The sequence below is a fragment of the Neopelma chrysocephalum genome, unplaced genomic scaffold (assembly GCF_003984885.1).
Source record: "Neopelma chrysocephalum unplaced genomic scaffold, ASM398488v2 Primary Assembly neopelma1_59, whole genome shotgun sequence".
Taxonomy (NCBI): Eukaryota; Metazoa; Chordata; class Aves; order Passeriformes; family Pipridae; genus Neopelma; species Neopelma chrysocephalum.
In genome coordinates, this window is record NW_020897714.1 from 23,668,425 (window position 1) to 23,690,643 (window position 22,219).

The following is a 22,219-nucleotide window of genomic DNA, read 5'->3' on the forward strand; positions in this document are numbered from 1 at the left end:
GGGTTTGTCTATCATCAGATGCTTCAAAAGGACTTTTTGTACAGGAGCGGTTGAGTTACCTCCAAATGTGGTTAAAGACATGGAAACAAAGCGAAGTGCTGGGTCTGAACTCTGATTGCTCAAGCATGTAAAAAAGGCCAACTTGAATGTTGTGATCTGAGCCTATGTCAATTCTGGAACAAGTGACAAACTAATTACTCTTCTAAACAAAAGCAGACTGGGAAAGGCAGGAATCAAAGGACATGACACTCTACTGTATGTCAAGAATAGAGAAAAGTGAGAAAATTGTAAACAAAACAACCAATCTGCTACTGTCAAATAACAGTTTCAGAAGTCAGAAATGAGGGACTGTTAAAAACCTGGGCTATTAGACTGAATAAGCTTCACAAAAAATATTCTCACACCATACATTGAAAGAAGTAGGATAAGTTGAATCTCCCTCTAAAAAAACCAACAAATCAACAGAAATCAAAGGTCAGGACCAGCAAAGGCCAGCACAAACTGCATCTCTACTCCACCTACTCACAACACAGTCAGCTAAGGACAGGATAAGATAAGGAAGCAATACTGTATTTAAACAGGAAGAAATATTCATCAGACTTAAGATTTCACATATTTTATCCAGCAGTAAAACATGTTCTTTAAATAAGGAACAGAGCTCTAGAAATAGATAGTCCTTTCCTGCCTGTAAGTGTTGTCTTCAGCATTATTATTCAGTATTAAAAAAAAAAGTGCTGCAAAGCCAGTAAATAAATAGCCAATGTAAGTTTGATGAAAGATTGGCTCAGAAGACTGCTTTTGGCCTGAATAGAAAGATATGCTTTCATCCTGTTTTGACTATACTCATACGTTTACCTAACATAATTGGATGTAGTTAATATTGCAGGAGCCTTCAAGCAGCGCACATTTCCCTCATTAGTGGGTTTAAAGCCTTAATGATATCTCCTGTGCTGCAGAAAAGCCCAATGTAGGCTTTAAAAATGATTGGCAAGTTTCAACGAGAGAAAAACTGGGGGAAGGGAAGGCAAAACCTAATAAAACTCTGATCTTGTTTTCTTCGGTTGTTTAGAAAAGGAAATTTTGCAAATGATAGAATGAAGAAAAAAGAGGTGAGGATAAACATGTCAAAATAGATAACTTGAAAAGTTGATCTCATAGTAACTCAAAGAAATGTGAAAGAAACAGGGAGTGGGTAGAAAGAGTAAGTGACCCTTCACATACCTGGAACACATTAAGACACATACATACTTAGTCTTACACAAAATTCTGATGACATAAACAAGTGCATATGCACAGCATATTGTCAAATCAGCATCTTCCTACACCTGCAGCAAAACCACCTATTTGTAGTTTCATTATGCAGTATTCACCCCCCCCAGTTTAAGTCTCAATAGAGTTGGCAGGGAAGCCTCGCATTTAAGAAACAGAATGTCACAATATACTACTAACTAAGTACATGCAAAGGGGTTTGGTGTTTTGTTGTTTGTTTGTTTTGTTGGTTTCTTATTGACTAATTTTGACCATTTTCCAGGAACAGAAATTTCACAGGCTGATTTAGTTTCAAAAGAAGCGTAATTATGTACAGCTGTATTCAGTATTTCTTAACTGCCTTGAACAAGCAGTGAAAGGGAGATTTGCACACATTATCAGCCACTATCATTAGTGCTGTAAGTACGTAATCCATCTGGTGTTCTGGTGTCTACCTAGGAGCAGGTATTGAACCAATGATGGCTGCAGTATAATAGCATAGAGAAAGAGTGCTAAAAATGAACAAAACAACACAGAAACCCTGGTCATTTCTCAATACAAGACTGTTCTTGTGTTTGTGTTCTCCCATGGTCCCACAAACCATCTTTATATGTACAGGCGTGGAGAGTGGAGAATTAAAAATGTAAATTTCCTCAACATGCGTTTTTTTCAGTCTTCAGAGGGGAAGAGGTAGCAGGATACCATGGTGATGGCAGCACTGCAGTCCATTAATAAACCAGAGAAAGACTCAGGGATAGATTCAAATACTTAGACCCATGCTGAAAAATAACTCATTTCATAATAACTCCTAGAAAAAATAAGAGGACTGTACATCTCAGCATCAGCTGTGGTCTCAACCTGCTGATTCATCATTTCTTGATGGGGTACAAGGAAAGAGGAAACTTGTTTTCAAGTCTTCTAGTCTCCTTACAGTCAATTGCATTGCTTTTATATTGCCAAGGTTTATGGCCCATAGCCTCTGAAAATAGACAACCCATATCTAGAAAAAAGTGGAAAGTTTTTATTTTGTATTCCATCTGTGTGTAACCCATCTGTTTCCACCACTACTGCTAGTCCTTCATACAGAAGGTAGCAGCCAGTTTTATTTGCAATCTTATCAGGAAGTGTGACAAATATTAATGTCTACTTACTCAATTAGAGATCTATAAATCTCAAGCAAACAAATTCACGTGACCTACCTGGACAACAGTACAGTAGCCAGCTAAAATAGCAGCCTTAATAGAAGTGTGGCTTTCTCAAAAGCCCAGCTACAGCCTTGCCACCACTGCTGCAGATATGCTGAGAGCTTCCTCCAGTCACAATAACACAGGAGACCTTCCTAAAATTGCAAACTACCTAAGTCGTCGCTCAGAGGAAGTGCATTGTCAGCTAGAGGGTCTCTCCAAGTCAGTCAACAGGACCATCCTCAAGCTAATTGGACTTTACCACAGTCAGTGTTCAAAGACTGATTGCTTGTAAGTTGTTCTGTGGCACTCCAACCTATTTTTATTTATATCTTCCTAAATTTTCAGAAGTCTTTATCAAATACCTAAATGTGTGAGAATCAAAGAATCACAGTGAGTTAGGAGGGACCCACAAGGATCATCGATTCCAACCCTTAGCCTTGCACAGAACCATCCCCAAGAGTTACACCATGTGCCTGAGAGCATTGTCCAAATAAATGCTTCTTGAATTCTGCCAGGTTTGGTGCTGTGACCGCTGCCCTGGGAAGCCTCTTCCTGTGCCCAATCACCTTCTGGGGGAAGAACCTTTTTCTAATATCCAACTAAGCCTCCTCTGACACAACTTCAGGCCATTCCCTCGGGTCCTGTCACTGGTCACGACAGAGAAGAGATCAGTGCCTGCCCCTCCTCTTCCCCTCCTGAGGAAATTGTAGACTGCAATGAGGTTTCAACATCTTTTCCATGAGAGGCACAGTGAAAAACAAAGTCTCCTATTTAAAGGAATATCCTAATTCTGGACAGCCTATGAATAAACATGTATATACACAGTGATGGCCCACTGAATTAAATGAGAAGTAAGAATGTGAACAGAAGAAAGTAAATGCTACCATCTCATTATGTATAGTGGTGTCATGGTTTAGGAACAATACTCCCCAATTCAGTGCCCCCACCAAGACTCTGCAAACCACACTGCCACTCTCTCACTTCCCCACCTTCCCTCCCCTCCTCCCTGCAGCAGGATGAAGAGAATTGGAGGCAAAAAAAGCAAAGATCAAGGGTTAAGATAAGAACAATTCACTGGAAACAGCAATGAGATGAGAAAATGAACGGTAACAACAACACTGCTGACAGAGGGTACAAGGAAAGAAATTATTCACACGGAACCCCCCTGACAACAGACAATTACTGTATGGCTCCCCAGAAAAGCATCCCTTTCCCCTGTCCCCAGTAATGTCATGAGGTGGTATAGAATAACCTATGGGTCCTAGCAATGCCCCTTTCTGGCTATCACAAAAAATTCAGCCTGTCCTGGCTGGGATCAGGACAAGTGGTCAGCAGAAGCAAATGCCAGGTAAGTGCAGGTGAGCTTTCCCATTTTGCAGGACAGAGATTTCACTTGGTTGCCTGTTCTGAATGAGAATCACAAATAAAAATTACAAGCTTGAGAGATGATAATCCTCAAACACAATCAATTGATTCTGATAATTTTAGCTTTTCTACTTTAGCATTTTTTAATACTTCAAAATAGAAACTTACTTAAAAAGAAAAAAAGGAGCTTTTCATTAAAACTTTCTAATCTACATTTCTGAAGCTTCTTTTAAGAACAAACAAAAAAAGCCTCCCACCACGACTACTTGAATTAACAGATAAACCAAATCCCAATCCATTGCCATCAGTCCTAAAGCACTAACATTCGCTAATGATACTGTTCAGCTGGAAATTCCCAATATAGTCTTTTACATTTATTAAGGTGACAAAGCACTTCCTAAATGCTTTGCCCTTGCGAACACAGGAATTCTGTAGCAAAGCCAAAAACTGAGCTCAGAGCTCCTAAATCCTAACCTAGAGCCCTAATCACAAATCCAGACTTCATCTCACTGGGATTCAGAGGATCAGGTGGTTCACAGAACACGGTCTACTAATACATCAGTTCTTTCTTTAAGGGTAACTGAAGCCAAAGTCTGATTAATTTTACAGTCAACAGCAGTGATCATTTGAGAACATTAGTTTTCTGCTATTAGCTTCAGCATATGGGGAATAAGGGGCGATTTGTTGTGCATGCATAAAAAGACTTACATAGTGTGAAAGAAATGACCCTCTCAAAATTTATTATTTTAATTTTCAAGTTTCTATTGCAAGCATATGCACTGCTACTTTAAAACATTTAAACCAAACTGAATTTAATTGCTCAGAAAAATTAACGTGCAAGCTCTGAAAGCAAAAAGAGGAAAGGAAAAAGAAATCCAGAACTAAAAGCTATTTTACCAGGTATAGAAGGCAGCAGAATAGTTACATATATATTGACAAGGCTAGAAAGTTCTTCTAGTATGTCTAAAAGACAGCCATGGAAACACATATGGGAAAGCAAGCAGATACATCATTATGGTGGTTGAGCCTCAGTGCTCCTGAACCATCAGGTCAAAATAAGGATAAGAGCCCTTTCTCAGCTTCCTGGCAGGGACTGGCACTGGAAAATTACTCAGGTATCTGGGCTTACATGGCTGTACAACAGCAGCCACAAATACACAGTCAAACAAATTAATATTAAACAGATAAGTGCTATATAGTCAAATGCATTTCCTGCTAACATAATTCCCTTTCTGTAATGATGCTGTACCAGCCAAGATTTCAAAACAACTAAGATCTAGAAGCTGTAGAAAACTGCTAGGCAAAAAAATTCACTGCTTGGACACCTTTTCACTTATCCTCGTAATGCACAGAAGGATTTTTGGAGGCACCAAATATTCTTAGGTAATGAGACCAAGGCTTGTTGTACATGTGTTAGGACTGATGTTTGGGTTTGTCCTGAAAGTCAGGGAGGGAGGGAAGAACATCACAGCTCTGTATCACAAACAACCAGATGTTCAAGGCATGGCCTGCTATCAGGCGTGACAGCTTTACTGCATCAGGAACTGAAATGTCACCATGGCATGTACAAAGAGGCACATTTTGTGAAGTTTCCATAATAAGATATGGCACAGCTGATGTCTACAACACTCTAGCGAGGACTAGAGATTCAGTCTCTCCTTGAATCACAAAAAGACCCCAAATCAATATGTGTGCATCTGTATGCATCCATAAATATATACAGGTATGTACACATGCCCTCATGCAGGTGTGGGCAACTAATCTTGGGACATGATGGCCCAGAGGTGTTATGCTGGTCACCTTTCATGTCCTGTGTGAACCAACAAAAAACTAAGATGAAACAAAATGAAGAAATGGAAAAATGAAAAAACATATCTAAACAGATTGACAGTGAACAAACTTAAAGCACATTCCTCATTCCTTCTCCTTGCAGCCACAAAACCCAGCAACTTTTCAAAACTAAATATCACAATCAAACTATTTGCACGCACCGGAACATCACATGTCTACCAAACCACCCCACCCCACCCCAAACCACCACCCCAAACCAGTCATTTTAAAGGATGGGAAAATTAAGACCTCGTTATATATATATTTACCATTTTTTCTCATTTGTTTGAATCATCTTCCAAGTATTGGCTTACCTGCTGTCATACTGTGTGTCACTGGTGCTCCAAGCCACCACACAACAGTAAGTTTACAGCAAAGCTCATTCATCATCTGTTTACAAAGTGAGTTCATCGGACTCTACAACAAAAACTTCTAAATAAACTAAGAAATTCACATGAAAGGATGATGACGATGGCATTGACACAGCCGGAAATAATGTTAGGAAGTTTGAAGAAAAGAAACATTTCTAAACCAAACAACCAAGGGTACTGGGTCAAGTCAGCATGTATATGTGTCTTTTGGGAACAGTACACAACTTTTCATTCCTTAACTATTTTTACATTACATGTCTCCAAATGAGTATGTTAGTGGGTTCATTTTTCAAAACAAAAACTGTATTTGTGAGAGAGAGACTGAAGAAACAGCCCAGCCCATAAACTGTATCAGACTCTGGGTTTGGATACACAACTGCATCATCACTGTTTACTGAAAGACAGCACAATGGGGCTGATGCCTGTTCTTTAAAAATCAAGTAAGATCTTGCACAAGACACACAAGTGACCTTTCACTTGCAGAAGGTCAAGAGCACAGATGCACAGAAGTCAGTTCCTGAGGTACCACACAGAGTTGTTTGAAGCCAGTTGTACATCCCAGTCCTGCTCTGGAGACACATAATCACTATCAGCCAGTGTAGAGTCATCTAAAGTTAATAGAAGTACATTGATTTATGCTGACGGAGGACCTGACCCAAAATCCACCGAATTATGGGTTGGTTGAGTTTGAAAGGGACCTCTGGAGGGCCTCTTGTATCAAATTTGGATAGATCTTTTGATGCAGTAATATGAAGACACTTTTTCTTCCCCCCTAGCACCAGACCAGAAAGAACAGCTAATTCAGGGATATGTCAGCCATCCTGGACCACAACTGAACAGGATGCAAAAAACAGGATCTTTCCTACTTTGTGGTTGCATTTTATTTGTTTAATGGCATAGGTAAGCCTGAGGCTTTACAGATCTACCGAAATAAAGATGAAGCCAACAGCTTAGTGTAACAGACAAATTCTACATGTGAAAAGAGCAATCAGATCTCATGTGGATGAATTAGAAGAAAAGGATAGACAAGCATAAAGAAAAGAAGCTTTGGCAACTTGGTTTTCCTTCAGGAGGGATACAAGGAATTTGTACTGCCATGTTTTATCAACATTCATGCTACTTTTTTGTTCTTTTACCACTTCATTATTGTTTGCTTTAATCCATTATTACTTTTTCCACCGTAGCAACAAAGCTCCCGATGAGAAAACAGTGATGTTTTCTCACAGCTATTGTAATGAGTGTAGATTTTTGAATTTAAAAATGTCATCCTCCTCCAGCTGGTATGCATGTAGATTTAAGGATTTGGTCTGAATCAACCACTAGTTTCCACTTGTGATAGCCACGTGAATCCTGACAGAACACTGACTCCAGCAGCCTGGCAAACCTTGACTAGGCAGTACTTACCTTTGCCTTAGGGCTCACTGATCCACATTTTTAGCAAATATTTTGACATACAACTTCTGAATTACTTGAATTATGTATCAGGTAATGTTTCTCTTCACGTTGTTCCACCTTAACATTCTGCTCCTACATTTTTAAAAGTACACTTTCATGATTCTCAAGTACTTATTGAAAAACAAATTTACAATGCAGAAACTAAAAACAATCTGAAAATGGATTATGTATCGTTATCCCACCTGGCAGAACGCAACAAACATCATAATCCTATCTCACTTGCAACACAGTAATGCAGTTAAAAATGGTCCTAGTGCTCTTAAAAGGAAACTTCCATTCAAGAAACAACACAATTGTGAGAAAAAGGTATCATTTACTGCAGCACAGCCCTCCTAAAACACTGGCTGAGGTTTCCATGGTTAACCTAAATTAAAATTAATTCCGTATTTTCTGGCAGAATGTCTATAAACTAATTTTCATATTTTCTTCTTCAACTATAATTAAAAATGTAGGGAAAAGGCTTCATATGCCTCAAGTATGAAGGTATATTACAGTAGACATTTTTGGTTTTAAATTGCTACAATGCTTACTTTAATTGAGGCAAAATTAAGTGGGAAAGTAGAATGTCATGACTGCCTTCTGTGATTACACAGTAAATACACACACCCCATGCCTATAGGGCAATAACAGCCTGCATGCTAGATTTGGCTGCATGTTCTAAAAGGATGTGAATCTTAATAAAGATTTGATCTGCAGTCACCATATATTTCTGTTGCAAGAGTTATTAATCAGCAATTCAGAAACAAGAGAAGATAGCAAGGGAACCTAAAGGACTTTTTACAGCAATATTTGAAAGATATTAATAATAAAGATGTGAAATGTATAATATCAAAGGGAAACATAATTGAATAAAATGAAGAGTAGTTTGGCTTGTGTTCACATGCAAGATCTACTTTGTCTATATAATCATTGAGCAGACAGATTCAATGTGAGAGAAGTGCACAAATGGTCCAGATCTCTGGATGTGAAGACAGGACAAGAGATGCATCCAAAAGAATCCTCTCAGCAGATTAAAACCACTCTGATTCCATAAAGGCCTTCTGATGACTTCCCAGCAAGTAGTCCATAAATGCACAATCCCAGATTAAGGTCATCCTTCTTACAAGCACTCAAAGGCATGACATCACATTACAGACAGCTTTAATAAAAGCCGTTAGAGTTCACTGAATCATCATCTTACTCGCTTCTGTCTATCAAGTACATCCACTGTTTGCAACCCTTCGCAATAATCATCTCTAATTTGAATACATACATATTTTACAATTAATTGAAAAAGCAGCAAAATAAACACAAAATAAAAACTTTTTCTACATTCAGCTTCTAGAATTAGAAGCACATCCTGAAACTTAGCGACACTTTGTTAACATACAATTGCTACAACTGCTACAGGATGTGGTGAGTAATCTCCTTTGCAGCATTCTGGGTTAGATAACTCTCACCTCTGGTGGATGAAGTACAAATCTTGATTTTGGAAATGCATGTGAAGAGGTGGGGAAGAAAAACGCATGTATGTTTTCCTAAGGCCTGTTCAACCCACTTTCCCATCCTTCTCACCCTAAGAGACTGACACTCTTGAGCTAAAAAAAGGCTTGAAATAATAAGCACGTGCCACGTCTGGACTGAAATATATTAGCCTAGGTTTGTGAATAGCACTGACTCCAAAGTAAATTCTATAACCACTTATCAGTAAACAATTGGGAAAGGAACTGGTAAAATAAAGTAGTGGGATCTATTTCGTGTTTCGAATTTTCCACTAGCAAATAGAAACTCTCCCTTAAAGTAGAGGAGCTTGCTTTGACTAATTTTAAAATATACAAACAGAAGCAACCCTATTAAAAGTCTTAAAACTACATTTATTCAGACAATGTGAGAAGAAAGAATTCTATTACTTGGAAAGCACTTTTCTCACCTCACCTTTCAACCATTATTTGCATACAACCAAATCACCTCTGAATAAATTCCACTGGCCTTCCTTACATACCATCATTATTTATTTTCATGTGGAATAGTTAGTGTACTAACTATTAGGATAGCCTAACACTTCACAGAGACAGCTGATCGCGAATTAAAGAGGAGACACAGCTTCCACTGTGAAAACTCCAGAGAGGAAAAAGATCCACAAGTTAAACGTGGAAGGACTCAGAAACAGAGGGCTGCTTATCCTCAATAAGTGAAAAGCAATGGCTAGAAGAAGGGGGGAACAAAGTAGAAAGTGAGAAACAACAATGATCAAAGATTGTAGGCATGTGAGATGACCATAGAACAAGCACATAGAAGCATATAAGATGAAGCAAGTTCATCTTGAATTAGACTCCTGGGTGTTAAACAAGCCAGAAATAGCAACACTGCACAGGTGAGAAACTGTTAATTTTTCTAAAAGGTGGGCTAGGAGTTAAATTTTCTCATCTGCCATAGGCTTTCTGGTTAGTGGCAGGGATGTCGCTCAGTCTATGCCTCAGTCCCTCACTGATAAAGCTGGATGTTGTACAGAAAAGCCACAAATGATTCAGGGGACAGTCACTTGATAAGGGCAAGATATGAACCTACGGAGACAGTTATACCTCACAGATCCCTGCTGAAGAAAACAAAAAGAGGAACACAAATGCCCATGACAGATGGACATACAACCTCAAGAAAGATAAACGTCTGAGCACAAAAAGCCTGAAGAAGAAGAAAATTTTCACCAACTGAGAAGGGTGGCAATACAGATACAGGTATATTCAAATGATAAGGCTGACTATAATTAAAAGCAGAACAAATATCTGAGATCGCTCTCAAAGGAATGGTCTCTAATTTCAGGGAGATGTTATTTGGTTACTAGCTACTGCTAGGAATAGTGAATACAGTCTACTAGTATCAAATATACATGAGAAAAGCATGAGAAAGTTATAGACAGGAAGGAATATGACTTCTGCTTGCAGTGGAAGAAAGGAAGGGTTGGGAAACTTCTTCAAGTATAGAGAAAATGGGGAAAAGACCCTTGTCAGACACAACTTCAGCCTAAGAAGTCTAAGAATAGATTCTTACATTCAGGTGTGACTTGTGGGCAGAACGGAGGGCAAGTGGTACAAGTAGTTATTAAATAAGACACAGGTAGTCACAAGAGGAATCCCATGTACTAAAAGAAGCAAGCAAAGGAGACAAGCAGTCTGCAAACACTATCTGGTTGCAGAGAGGATCAGAGGGGCAGAGGAGACAGCTGATCAGAGATGAAATTTGCCCTGAGGGCACAAACAACCCTCCTGAATACATGTGAGTTTATTTGAGCAGGTTTGAGCATATAAGGGGACCAGAGGGAAACAGGGGAATGGGTGGCACTCAGGCAGCAAGCGATCACAGTGACAGTATTTCTTCATAAAATGCTGAGCAACTCCTGGAAATCTTTACTATCCCCTCTGGCCATTACCCCCCATTATTTGTTCTAACCAGTGCTTGAAAAAGAGCTTTTCAATATGTAAGTTTGTAACCAACAGCATACGTTCTTGCTAAGTCCAACTTCCTTCTTTGCTATTTATTATTGTCAGACTGGTAAGTATGACTAAGTAATATACAATAGCTGCAAGAGGCATGTCCTTGTCCCAGACAGACCTCTCCTGCCCTATAAAGTCTAAAAGCACAAAACAGATCATGAGTAGGAGAAAGCATATAATAAATACCATCTCCATGTTAGAGATTGAGAACCGAGGAAAAGAGCTAGGAAGTGAATTTCCCAGGATTTCACATGAAGTCAGTGGTAAAACTGGATATTGAAACCCTCTCTCTTCAATACTCATCTGGTGCTTCAGCAAAAAGGCAGTGCATCTCTTCTAAGGACATTCCCTTTTATCCTCAAAGTGTTCTGGTAACAAGAGTCTTAGACTGAACCTATATATTGAGTGTATACAGCTTAAGGTCTTGTTGTACACCACGTTGTACATTTTCCTCTATTTCCAACCTTCTTGTAGCCACTTTTGGTCTGAGTTCAAATTAGCAGTGCTACCACCTCCATCCACAAAGTCAACCTCTTTATGTACTTACAGTTCTGTTGGTGAAGTTACTGAAGTCTGTCACTAAGATTTGCTTGATCATGTCTGGTGAGGAGACCACCACAAACATCTGGCGACCAATGTAATACCTACAAAGAAAAAAGAGAGTCATTTTAGCAGATAGTGGCAACAGAGAACCATCTCCTTCCCTAAAATACCTCTTTTTGCTTAAAAATACTTGCCATGAACAAATATCACAGTAAACACATTCCCTTTGTTAAAGCAGTATCTTTCCCCAGTCCTCTCAACTATTAAATTAAGATGCATGGTCCTGGAATTTGAAGGAAACAGCTTAAAATCTTTTACTGATTGATCAAAACTCATCCAACATTTTAATGTAAAGGTTTGTACACTCTATGCTCGCTCCGAATGCAGTACAAAGTGATGTAGTATCACTAAACCAAACTACAGAGGAGCAAAACATTAGAAACCAACAACCCAAATAACCATTGAAGACTTACAAAATAGATTTTCCTGCAGTTAGCCACATGATGGCAAAGCCCTGTCTACAATGAGCCCTTCCAGAAGTCCCCCCAGCATGACTGCAATAAAGGCACACTTCCACAGCTTCTACTAGCACTGGAACTGAGTGCATCTCAGACTTCAGGACATAACCATGGACATAACCATCTAACAGATACCATCTGAACCTTACATTATACCAATAGGGAGGGGGGAAAAAAAAGAAGAAAGAAAAGGAAAAAAAAGGGTTCACAAAGTGTCTAAGGGAATTAATAAAGCTGTAGAAGAACAATAGGTGATAGGAGTGTCTCTGCCTGCACACCTTCTATCTCCCTGCTCCCAGTTTAATCTGATCTTGTGGAGCCATGGTATGCCCTTGCATGTCTTCACACCATTGTGGAAGCTGCAGAGGTACTGGGACCCAACCCAACCCCACAACTCCTAGGAGTGCAGAGCTCCCTTCTCCAGCACCATTCCCCCCAAGGCCCACAGGCGCTTCATGCTTGGTGCTCTGCCAGAGGAGGAAGAAGTACCACCAGGAAGTAGAGGGTGCTTGCAGTCCCTACCTTTGTTGATTGCTGGACCAGAAAGATTATTCAGGCGGTGCTGTCTTTCCTCCACCAGGAGAAAGGAAGAAGAGACTGGAGGCAGCCACAGGAGGGCTAGGCAGCTCATGGCAGAACACAAGAGCAATACCACAGATGCTGCAAAACTGTGGTAATATCTGTGCCTAATCATTTTTGTACAATATGACTTAGTTTCAATATATTGCTTATCACCTGTCTACATTGCAGCAACTGAATAGACAAGCAAACCCTGGGCTGAATTAAATATAGTAACTAGAGGTTCCCATGGCAATGAAGCTGCAGCAGCTCAATTTCTCCAAGGGCAAACAAATCAGACAAATATCTGGATTCCAAAGCAAAGTTTCACAGACCACCTTGACGCCCCTACCACCAAAACTCATAACAAACAAATGGGAAAGAAGAACAAGAACACAATTTTCTTCAGGAAGAAAGATATCTTTTCTTCTATGGTGGGTTTCCAGAGGGAACTTTTATTTCCCAAATGCAATCCACAGGCTCTACTTGAACCTTAGATACAGGTGGTGTGGTGTGTGAAGATAAACCTTTTTCACCCCTCCCAGTTTGTTCGAACACAGCAAAATAGCTGTCTGTTAATGGCCAAACTTTTATTCAGAACCCCAATAGGTGTATAAGAAAGAGTTGAGGCCTCATTTTAAAGAGGGTTTTGATCACAGACTTTAGCAAAAGAGGATAATGCCCTATGTGCACCTTCTGCATGTACTTTGTACAGTTTTTCTGGCATCAAAGAGACAAAGTAAGCTCTCAGGGCAAAGACCCAGCCACAAATACCGACCTCTCATGCTCCTACTTTGCTTTTCTCTTCCTCTCTCCAAGTTTATCAAGTTCCTCGTCACATTTAATGGTTAGTGACTGATGGTCCTGTAACACACAGCTTTTTACAGGGACCAATTTCCTGACACCAGATTCCAAATCTGAATCAGAAGCTAATTATGTCTACCCAGATAGCCTAACTTTGACCAGCAAGAGGCACCATATGATACATCATGCAAAGCATGTATGTGTAAGAGAAACACAATTCTAACTTATTTCAAACCTGGGAAGTTGCAGAGCTCCAGCTCCTGTCCAACAGAATAACAGGCCAGTACTCACAGCAGGAGTCTTTATGTCACAGCACACTTTGTGCTTGAAAGCATTCAGGACTAAAAATTTGGGACAGGAGCATCTCCTACTCAAGCTGCTTTTATGAGAAAGTGACTCACAAGCCAAGCTTATGCAAACAAATCTATTCATCATCCTCCAACTCAGACCAGTCACCCGAACTCCCAGTTCTGCTTCCACAGCTAAGCTCTTTCTTTTTTGTTTACTCTACCTTTCTAGCTATAGGCACCTGCTTTTCTTTTCATTATCCAGTTATAAATTAGGGTAGAGAAGGAGAAGAAGGGGGAAAAAGATACCTTACAACTAATAAATTGAAAATTCCAGAAAAAAAAATCTTAAATTGCTTTTTAAGCAAAGTTCTGCCCATTTTTAAGGAATGACTGCTGTAAAGCCCATGCCACCATCTCTTATTGTATCCCAAACAGCAAAGGCTTTCTTCCTGCCTTTCTTCCATTCTCCTTCTTTCTGTATATAATCTTTCTAACCTTTTCTAGGACACAAAAAGAAGAGTGTGTGTATAGACATGCTTTGGAAGTCAAGATCCAGAGGCTAGAAGCATGACTTACATGATCTTCCCCTGAAGTTAAGGAAAAAGGACAGGTAGAACTAAGCATGAAACAAGATCGTCTGAGCCATTTCATTTAGCCAACAGAGGTTTGGAACCTGCAAAGGCACCAGAAAGATGCTTGCCTGATTTTAACACATTTAAAATCCTTTGCAGGATCAAGGCCTCAATCACACTCCAAAAAAATATCTCCCAACTAGGCTTTTGGGGTTTTTTTCACTTTTTTTCCAAAATGGCTAGTAAAAGATAAAATCCTCCTGAACAATAATCTATTCTTCCCGAGTAAATAACGTATTTCACCCCTGCCATGTAACTTCATTTTGATTCTGTATTACTACATGAGGATATCACCAGTCTCACACAGACTTAGATTTATTATTGAACAAAACCTGATATTCTTGTCAGATTTTAATAAATAAGAGTTTGAGAAAAACAAAAGCCTCTGGGCAAGAGCATTGCAAATGGATTCATGAATAATTTAGGACAGCAGTTTTTATTAACTTTTCTTAGGTTAATCTTTTCACACGGCTCGTTCACACAAAAAAGTCCTACCTTTAGCTACAGTACCATTACACTGCTTGAACCAACACTTTGTACTGTTTTCATGTAGGGCATTCATGTAGGGTATAATGCAAATGCTTGGGACTACCTAGCTCACTCCTGCAGAGAAGCAAGAACACATGCATGTAGTTTGGCATCCTCAGGGTGACACAACTCTGTCCACATCGAAACACTCGTGGAAACACTGCCATACCAGTAAAAATAAATTTCATCACCCATGCACGAAGGCAATTTTCCTGTGTAGATAAGGCCTCAGTTATTTAAGTTATGCTGCTGGGGCAAGTTCTATTATATTTCAGTTTAAACTGCAGCTGTGGAAAATAGAGAAAAAATTCCACCTTTTAGACCAGTAGCTTTAGCTCCATTGGAAGGTGAGACAGGAAAAACCTAGTACCAGTCTATCAACAATACAAGGACAGTGTCAGCTTCCTCCAGCAAATTAAAGTGCGGATCAGGAACCATTGCCCCAGCAGGTTGTTGGGGTAGAAGCAGGAAGCCCTGTGTTGCACCATCCTCAGGAGGGCCAGGCAAAAATTTTTCACAAGTGTTCAACAGAAGGCATGAATGGATCTATTCCCAGAAGTTATGGAAAAGGCAAAGGTTACCAAAGGGCTCGCAGGTCAAGGAGATGGCTAGGTTACAGGATATTGAACAAAATAAATTAGTCTTCATCCGAAGTGTTTTAACAACTGAAGAGGCAATAAACACCCACTGCAGCAGTTTGGTTCGTAAGATCAGAGAAGCACCACTCTTAAGGCAATTAATGAAAAGGACAGAGACTACTGCCTTGTGTTCAGGTTTCACCCAGGATGTTGTGGTCCTCTTTACAATGATTTAGTCATTTAGAAAATGCATCTCTTTTTTTTATTCACAAGAATAAAAAGCAATCCAGCAATGATGTCTGCTGTTTCGCTCATGCACCACCACTGCTCGCTGCAGAGATGTGGCCTAGGTGTCTGAAACCACACCTAGTGCCTGCCATGGCCACAGCAACACCCAAGCATGTCACCTATCTTCCCAAGGTTTGCCAGGGACTCCCCCAGAATGCAGATTTCTTTTCTCAGACATTATAGCAGATCAATCAGCTACTTCTATTTTGAAAGACCAAACTAGCATTATCTTTTCTGTGCTCCCAAGATCATCCTGACCACACTGGATGGTCATCAGCTGATGACAGCATCCCTCAGATCCTAAGCCACCAATGTGCTTGCAGCAATGTTGCCTTGTTGCGCAGGAAAAGGTAAGAGCACGTATAGTACCTTACAGCTAAGTGCCATACGTCTTTGTATAACACCCACGTGGGAAACACCTGCAACCCTTTCACCTTGTTTATAGTGCTGCTGTCAATTCACAGAAGACTTTGATCTCCCTATCTATTATCAGTCCCATGTATTATAAACACATCATATTAATCATAAAACATACATATGCTGTTAGACAATAAACAAGGCTTTGTTTTCTATGCTGTGGTCTGGCAAAGTACACAAAGATCATCTGCAAAGCCATATGAAAATAGAATATTTTATTATCTCTATCTTCCTCAGAGAGGAGCAAAGAAAAAAGAAAAAGGTGGGAGCAGGAAGGAGAGGTATGCAAAGATAAATAGATACGGGGGAAAGGCTAATTTTCTTAGGAGATATTTCCTTTACAGAAGTACCTCGATCACTCTGCCTCTTTTGTTTAGTGCCACCCATTAATTGCAGGCAGAGAAATGTAAAAACGAATAGCACACTGCTTGTTTAAAATAGGACTGAAGCCTGGCATTACTTACTTAATTATTGCAGAGCAAACTGATTTCTCATGAGCACTGTCCCCTTTCAGCACTCACAGGCAATTCAGATGTGGTCGGACTAAGCGATACATAATGAACAGCTGCAAAGTCCAAACACTGTCTTCACGGAAAGGGTTATTTTGGGCTGAGAAGAAAGGCAAGGAGCAGGAGAAATTTGTCAAGTACCACGAGTCCCATTATTATTTGTGTTATATTAGCAGCTGGAGGCCTCCAAGGTCCCCATGCCCTAATTTGACAGAAGACATACATAAGTAGAAAGCTTATTCTAGGCCTGTGGAACCTACAATTTAAATAACCTGGAGTGACAAACAGTGCGGAAAACAAACCATGTCCTCCATTTTCCATCTGAGGGACTGGGGGACAGGCATGTATGGAGGAGAAGGGAATTGCCAGCAATCACCTTTTTTCTCACCCTGTGAGAACAGAGCTCCTCAGTTGCCACATACACCTGGAAATCCTGTGCCAGCTTTCTTCAGGAAAGTTGGGACCTAACTGCTGTACCACTTTACCTGCTTCCCAGGCTGTGACTCTAGCTGGCCGGGTACCTTCCTGGACTGCTTTCATAAAGCACTCACAAACTGAGTATCTCTAGATTAGAGAACTGGGAAACACACTCCTGCTTAAGAGAAGAAAAAGAAGAAAACGCCCCAAAAACACAACACCCTAGAAACAGGTGAACTTATTGCACATGAAAATGAAACCCCAATAGCACTGAGCAGTCTCAGGAATGCAAAAAAGTTTCAAAGCACAGCTCCACCAACACACACACACACACACACACACACGCCCCTCAGCCAGAGACTAATCCAACCCATTGTGTAAATTCATGAAGAAAAAAAAAGACATGGCCACAGTGATTTCTATTTAAGAATAAATTGTTCCTCATTTCCTTTTTCGATGAACTACATTTCTTTTCATGTCGTGAAAGCTTTAAAATAAGCACATGGAACTATTAATTTAACTCCTGACTGTATTAAAAATATCGTGTAACATAAGATGCTTGCTCGCGCACACTCTCTGCACTGCTCTGTATGGCTACATCCACCTCTTTGTCCACATACCCGGGATTAAAAATGCTATCTTCTACACACCAACCACCTCTGTGCTATCTCAGACTTGCACCTTGCCAAAAGGCCTCTGCTTTCTGACATGCTTAAGGAAGTATCAAAAAAAGGAAGAAAATTCTGGGATTATTTATATTCTCCCCACCACTAAAACACAGCTATTTTTAAAGGAGCTCCTTCCTCGTCAGGTGCAGTAAGAGACTTGTGGTATCAAAGTAGCATATTTAGGGTTGACAATAAGGAGGGCTGATTGGGGCCATTACAAGGTACAGAGCTGGTAGAGTCTTTCAAGTACCTTACACCAGGGTGCAAACAAGATCTATTTCTGGGCATCTCCAACCCCAGGGTTTAGCAACTTGAGAGTGTCACACACATTTACTACTCCCTTCCCCCTTCCAAGTGAGCGGTGCAGGAGACACAGACTCTGCATGGCTGTGTTAATTCATTCATGAAATGAAGTAGATGACATTTACCCACATATAAGAAATGACAGAGATTAAATTAAGCTCACAAAGTGCCATGAAGAGGAAAAAACCCCCACGTCTGAATTATACAAGCATATTTAGCAATCTACGTCCATTTGGTTTTTGGAGGAAATCTGAGTCCAGATCCAAGTGCAAGTACAAAAACTCACGCCCATGTCCAGGGGTTGGGAAGAGAATCAACAAAAGGGATTCAGCAAAATGGACAGGGATAACATAATTGTTTCTTTTCTCGGTTCGTGTGGGCTGCAGTAGAAGCTGGCCTCCACAGCAGCACAGAGCCACGGGGTCCTGGGCTGTGCTCCTCCACAGCCAGGGAGCTGCTGCTTCCCAGGGCTGGTAGGGGTTATTTTTATCCTGCCAACTAAGCTGGGCTAAGATGATTGCCACCACCACCACCGCTCCTTGCTTGCATCATACTGCTAGTGCTGATTAGCTACATCAGTATTCCACTTCATTAATGCGAAATGAAAGCTGTAAATAGGGTACTGCTTTTATAGGATGCTACTGGAAATGCGAAATACTGTGATATTAACAAGAAACCAGTTGCTCCCCTCCCGTGTGGGGTGTGTGGTGCTACTGCGACCCAGTGACGCAGAAAGTGCTCATAGCTCTTCACCTCAGCAAGAGTCCCAGAAGAAGGTTTCTAAAACTTTTCCCATGGTGTTTCCCACCAAGCTTGGACTGTATTAGTCTGTGTTTTGTTACCCATGTTTAGACTGTGACATTTTCACCAAAGCTTGTTTTGTCTGCACTCACTAAAGCGCAGTATGCCTGACTGACCTCATGTGATGGTGCAGCAGGCGTTTCCTGTGGGTTTCAGCATATTTCTGTGCTTGGCCTTTCTGTTGGTTTTTGAGATGCAGCGTGAGAGCAGTCTCATCTCTTGCACCTAATTCACTACTAAAGTACTCCTTTGCCATACCCTGAGGGAAAAACCATCAAGCTACTATTTCCAGAACACTGGAATATCATTTCTAGGGAAGGCTACCTCTGGGAAATAGCAAACTTTTTGTGTCTCCAAACCTGACTTACTATTATGAACACAGTGTTCATTTGTATGGATTTGTATGAGGCTATTATTTATATTCAACATTGCTACCTATTTTTATCAGTGCAGTGAAAAGAAAAAAATCTACAATATGGCTGAGGAGGATAAGTAGACCATGTTACTTGATCTAAAGAAGAGAAGCCTCTTCTCTATATTTTCCCCCACACACACACACAGGGAGGGAGAGGAATCTGCTGAGTTCTTATCCTGATTTCTAGTTGGGAGCTCTAAGCAGCTTCCCTTGACAGGCAGGTAAGCAATTTCTGGGAAACAACAGGCAGCATTACCCTGGCAGGACTACAGCCATTTCGTACAAGATAAATGGAGACAGAGCAGTGCACTTGAAGAAGATGAGGGATATGACTGTGATGCTACATCGAATAATACGGCTGAGAGAACACGCAGAAGAGAGGCCTGCAGTGCAGGGCTGCTTTCTAGCAAAGGATGGGGGACCTATCTGAACAGGTGGCCATGAAGCCAAGGAGGATTCTCAGTGTTCCAGAAAGCAGGGCAGCATGTGCGTGTCATGGTGCAGGATCCAAGAAAAATTTGGGGACAGGGGACAAAAGAAGTAGAGCATATGTGAGACCATACGGAGAGAACAAAACAAGAAGGAGGTCAAAGGATTCAAATATAATTTGTGATACTACGACATCACAAGATACAGGAAGTGATAAAACAGGTTGACTGTAATAAAAGCACAAGTATAATAAAGTTGTTAGTTACATGCCCATCACTAAACTTCATATAAGCAAACACAGTTCAGGATGACTAAAACAAAACCCATGTGATCTGACTTCTTCCTCTCAAAAAGCATTTCTGACCGTGATAATATTGAGGTTTGTATTATTCTTCCTCCCTGAGACCTGATGTCAGGGCGCACGTCAGGGTCCACAACTCCGCATTTCTGCAAACTTCATCTCACATATACTTCACTTATCATGGCCAGAACTCAAGTGCGACTGGAATTTTTCACCTCCCCGGTTTTGGTTAGCCATTTTAGCCCTGAAGGAAAGAAAAGGCTTTCAGGAAGCACTGAGTATCTCTATCTGCTGAAAAGTCATGTCCTCATACATATCTTCAAAAGCAGCATTGAAAACAGAGGCATTCAAAATCAGTAGGCTGTTTCTGTTTGTTTTAATTCTGCACTTTATCTTTCATTTCTTTATAGTCAAGACAGCTCATCTGCCTCCTGTAAATAGGATCAGCAGTGGTGGACAATACAATATTTTATTTTTGAATGCACTTGAAATAAACATGCAAATAATTTTCTTTCAGTCTACTCCTTCTTACTGGCATTTTGATCTTAAATCAATGAGAGAGTTACATTACATTGCATGCCATCCCTCTTAATTCCTTTGCTCTGCTTATGTTAATGCAGATGCATGCGTTTATGAAATAAGTGTCTTAATATTAAAATATTTTAATTCTCCAATAATAGATAAGACTCCATAGACTTATTTTTTTGCATCATAAACATAACAGAGTAAGACAAATTGAATTTTGTGTAACTACACATACATAGACTGTTTTGTAGAATAAGAAATGACACTTTGACTTGGTCATGGTTACTAGCCTGAAATTATCCCAAGTTTAAGCAAATGAAAGCAGGGTTTCATAAGTGGGAAGCAATGGGCAACCCATTCATTTGGTTTGCATGCAATAACAACACAGATTCCAGCCAATGGACAGCCTTACTCAGGGAAGGAAAGGTTTGCCAGACTGGCCATGAGGGGGACAGTCACTGGGACCTGCTTTTCTTTCACGATCTGCCTAAAAAAAAATATGTCGAAGCAAAGAAAAAAAAGATAGTAACCACCTACTCCTGGGAATGTACTTTTTTATGCTACAGCATACAAAATATACACAGGAAAGATTAATTTTTTACCTATAGAAGCATGTACTTTTTCTATACATTCTTAGGATCTACACACACACAAAACCATTTATTTTTTTAATGCATTATTAAATGTACACTAAGCCAAATAAAAGTAATTTCCCAGTGCTTTATGCATTTATCATGAAACCACTAGCAGAATTCTTTACAATAAAAATGCCAGCAGTACACATGATCAACCTAAATTATCTAGGGAAATGGCTAATATCTGACCATGTGGAAACATTAGAAAGCAGGGCTTTGTTATGGGCTAGAAGGAAAAAAATAGATGTATTTTCTTACAGAAAAATTGCAATGATAAAAATATTTTTAATAGTGAAACGGTACAGCTCCAGGAAATTTTCCTGAATCAATTCAATCTGTGTCGTGTTGGACTTTAAAAACCCATTAAAAATAACCATGATAAATTTCCCAACCTCTTTCAGTGCACCACGCAGAAGACAAAGGAAACTGCAATTCAACAGGGATAGAAAAGAAAGAAAAAAATGGAAAAACCTGATAGCTTGTGTATCAGCAGCAACATCCTCACTAACATCAGTGAGCAATTCTGCACCACAAAAGACAAGAAGAGCAGGAGTGATGTGTACAGCTGACAATGGCACTCCAAAGTAATGACTTCCAGGAAAATCTGCTGTTACTAATGGACAACACACTGCTGAGAGGTAGTTGAGTCACAAGTTTCATAATATGTCAAAATATTTCAGCCTAAAAATGAATGTACCAAAATCCAGGATGTATACAGCTCTGGTAAGGTAACTATGAGGACAATGTCCTACAAACAGCTAATACACTCACCTGGATTTAATTATTAACCTTCGCTGAAATCCATGCACATTCAGGGATTCTTTTTCCCCCATATTTAATGTGTAGTCATAAGATACAGATCATGTTTCAAACACCAATATTAGTAGAAGCACTGCCTAGTTGACCTCTTTTCCATTTACCATGTTGTACATATTATCAGTTGTAACAAACACACTTCCTTTGCTGCTCTCTTTTTTGTGGGGGGAGAAGGGGGCAATGGCATAACAAATAGCATATACATAACTGTATCATGAAACAACCCAAATCCCCGAGGACTGAAGAGTACATTAAGCCTCTCTTCCACAGGCATATCCTTTCACCTTCACCAGCAGGTCCTGTTCACCCACCACCTTC

The 22,219-nt window shown here is 40.1% G+C and overlaps 1 protein-coding gene across 9 annotated transcripts in view; it reads right to left on the minus strand.

Moving 5' to 3' along the window:
- The window catches only part of TBXAS1 (thromboxane A synthase 1), a 248,880-nt gene that overhangs the window by 117,198 nt on the left and 109,463 nt on the right, over positions 1-22,219 (minus strand). For 8 of the 9 annotated variants that reach the window (XM_027680497.1, XM_027680495.1, XM_027680496.1 and 5 more), the window contains one exon: positions 11,474-11,570. In XM_027680497.1, the coding sequence (XP_027536298.1) occupies positions 11,474-11,570 (97 nt within the window). Of the gene's footprint in view, positions 1-11,473; positions 11,571-12,509; positions 12,719-22,219 lie in introns of those variants that run through there. The other variant, XM_027680498.1, reaches the window with a different exon arrangement.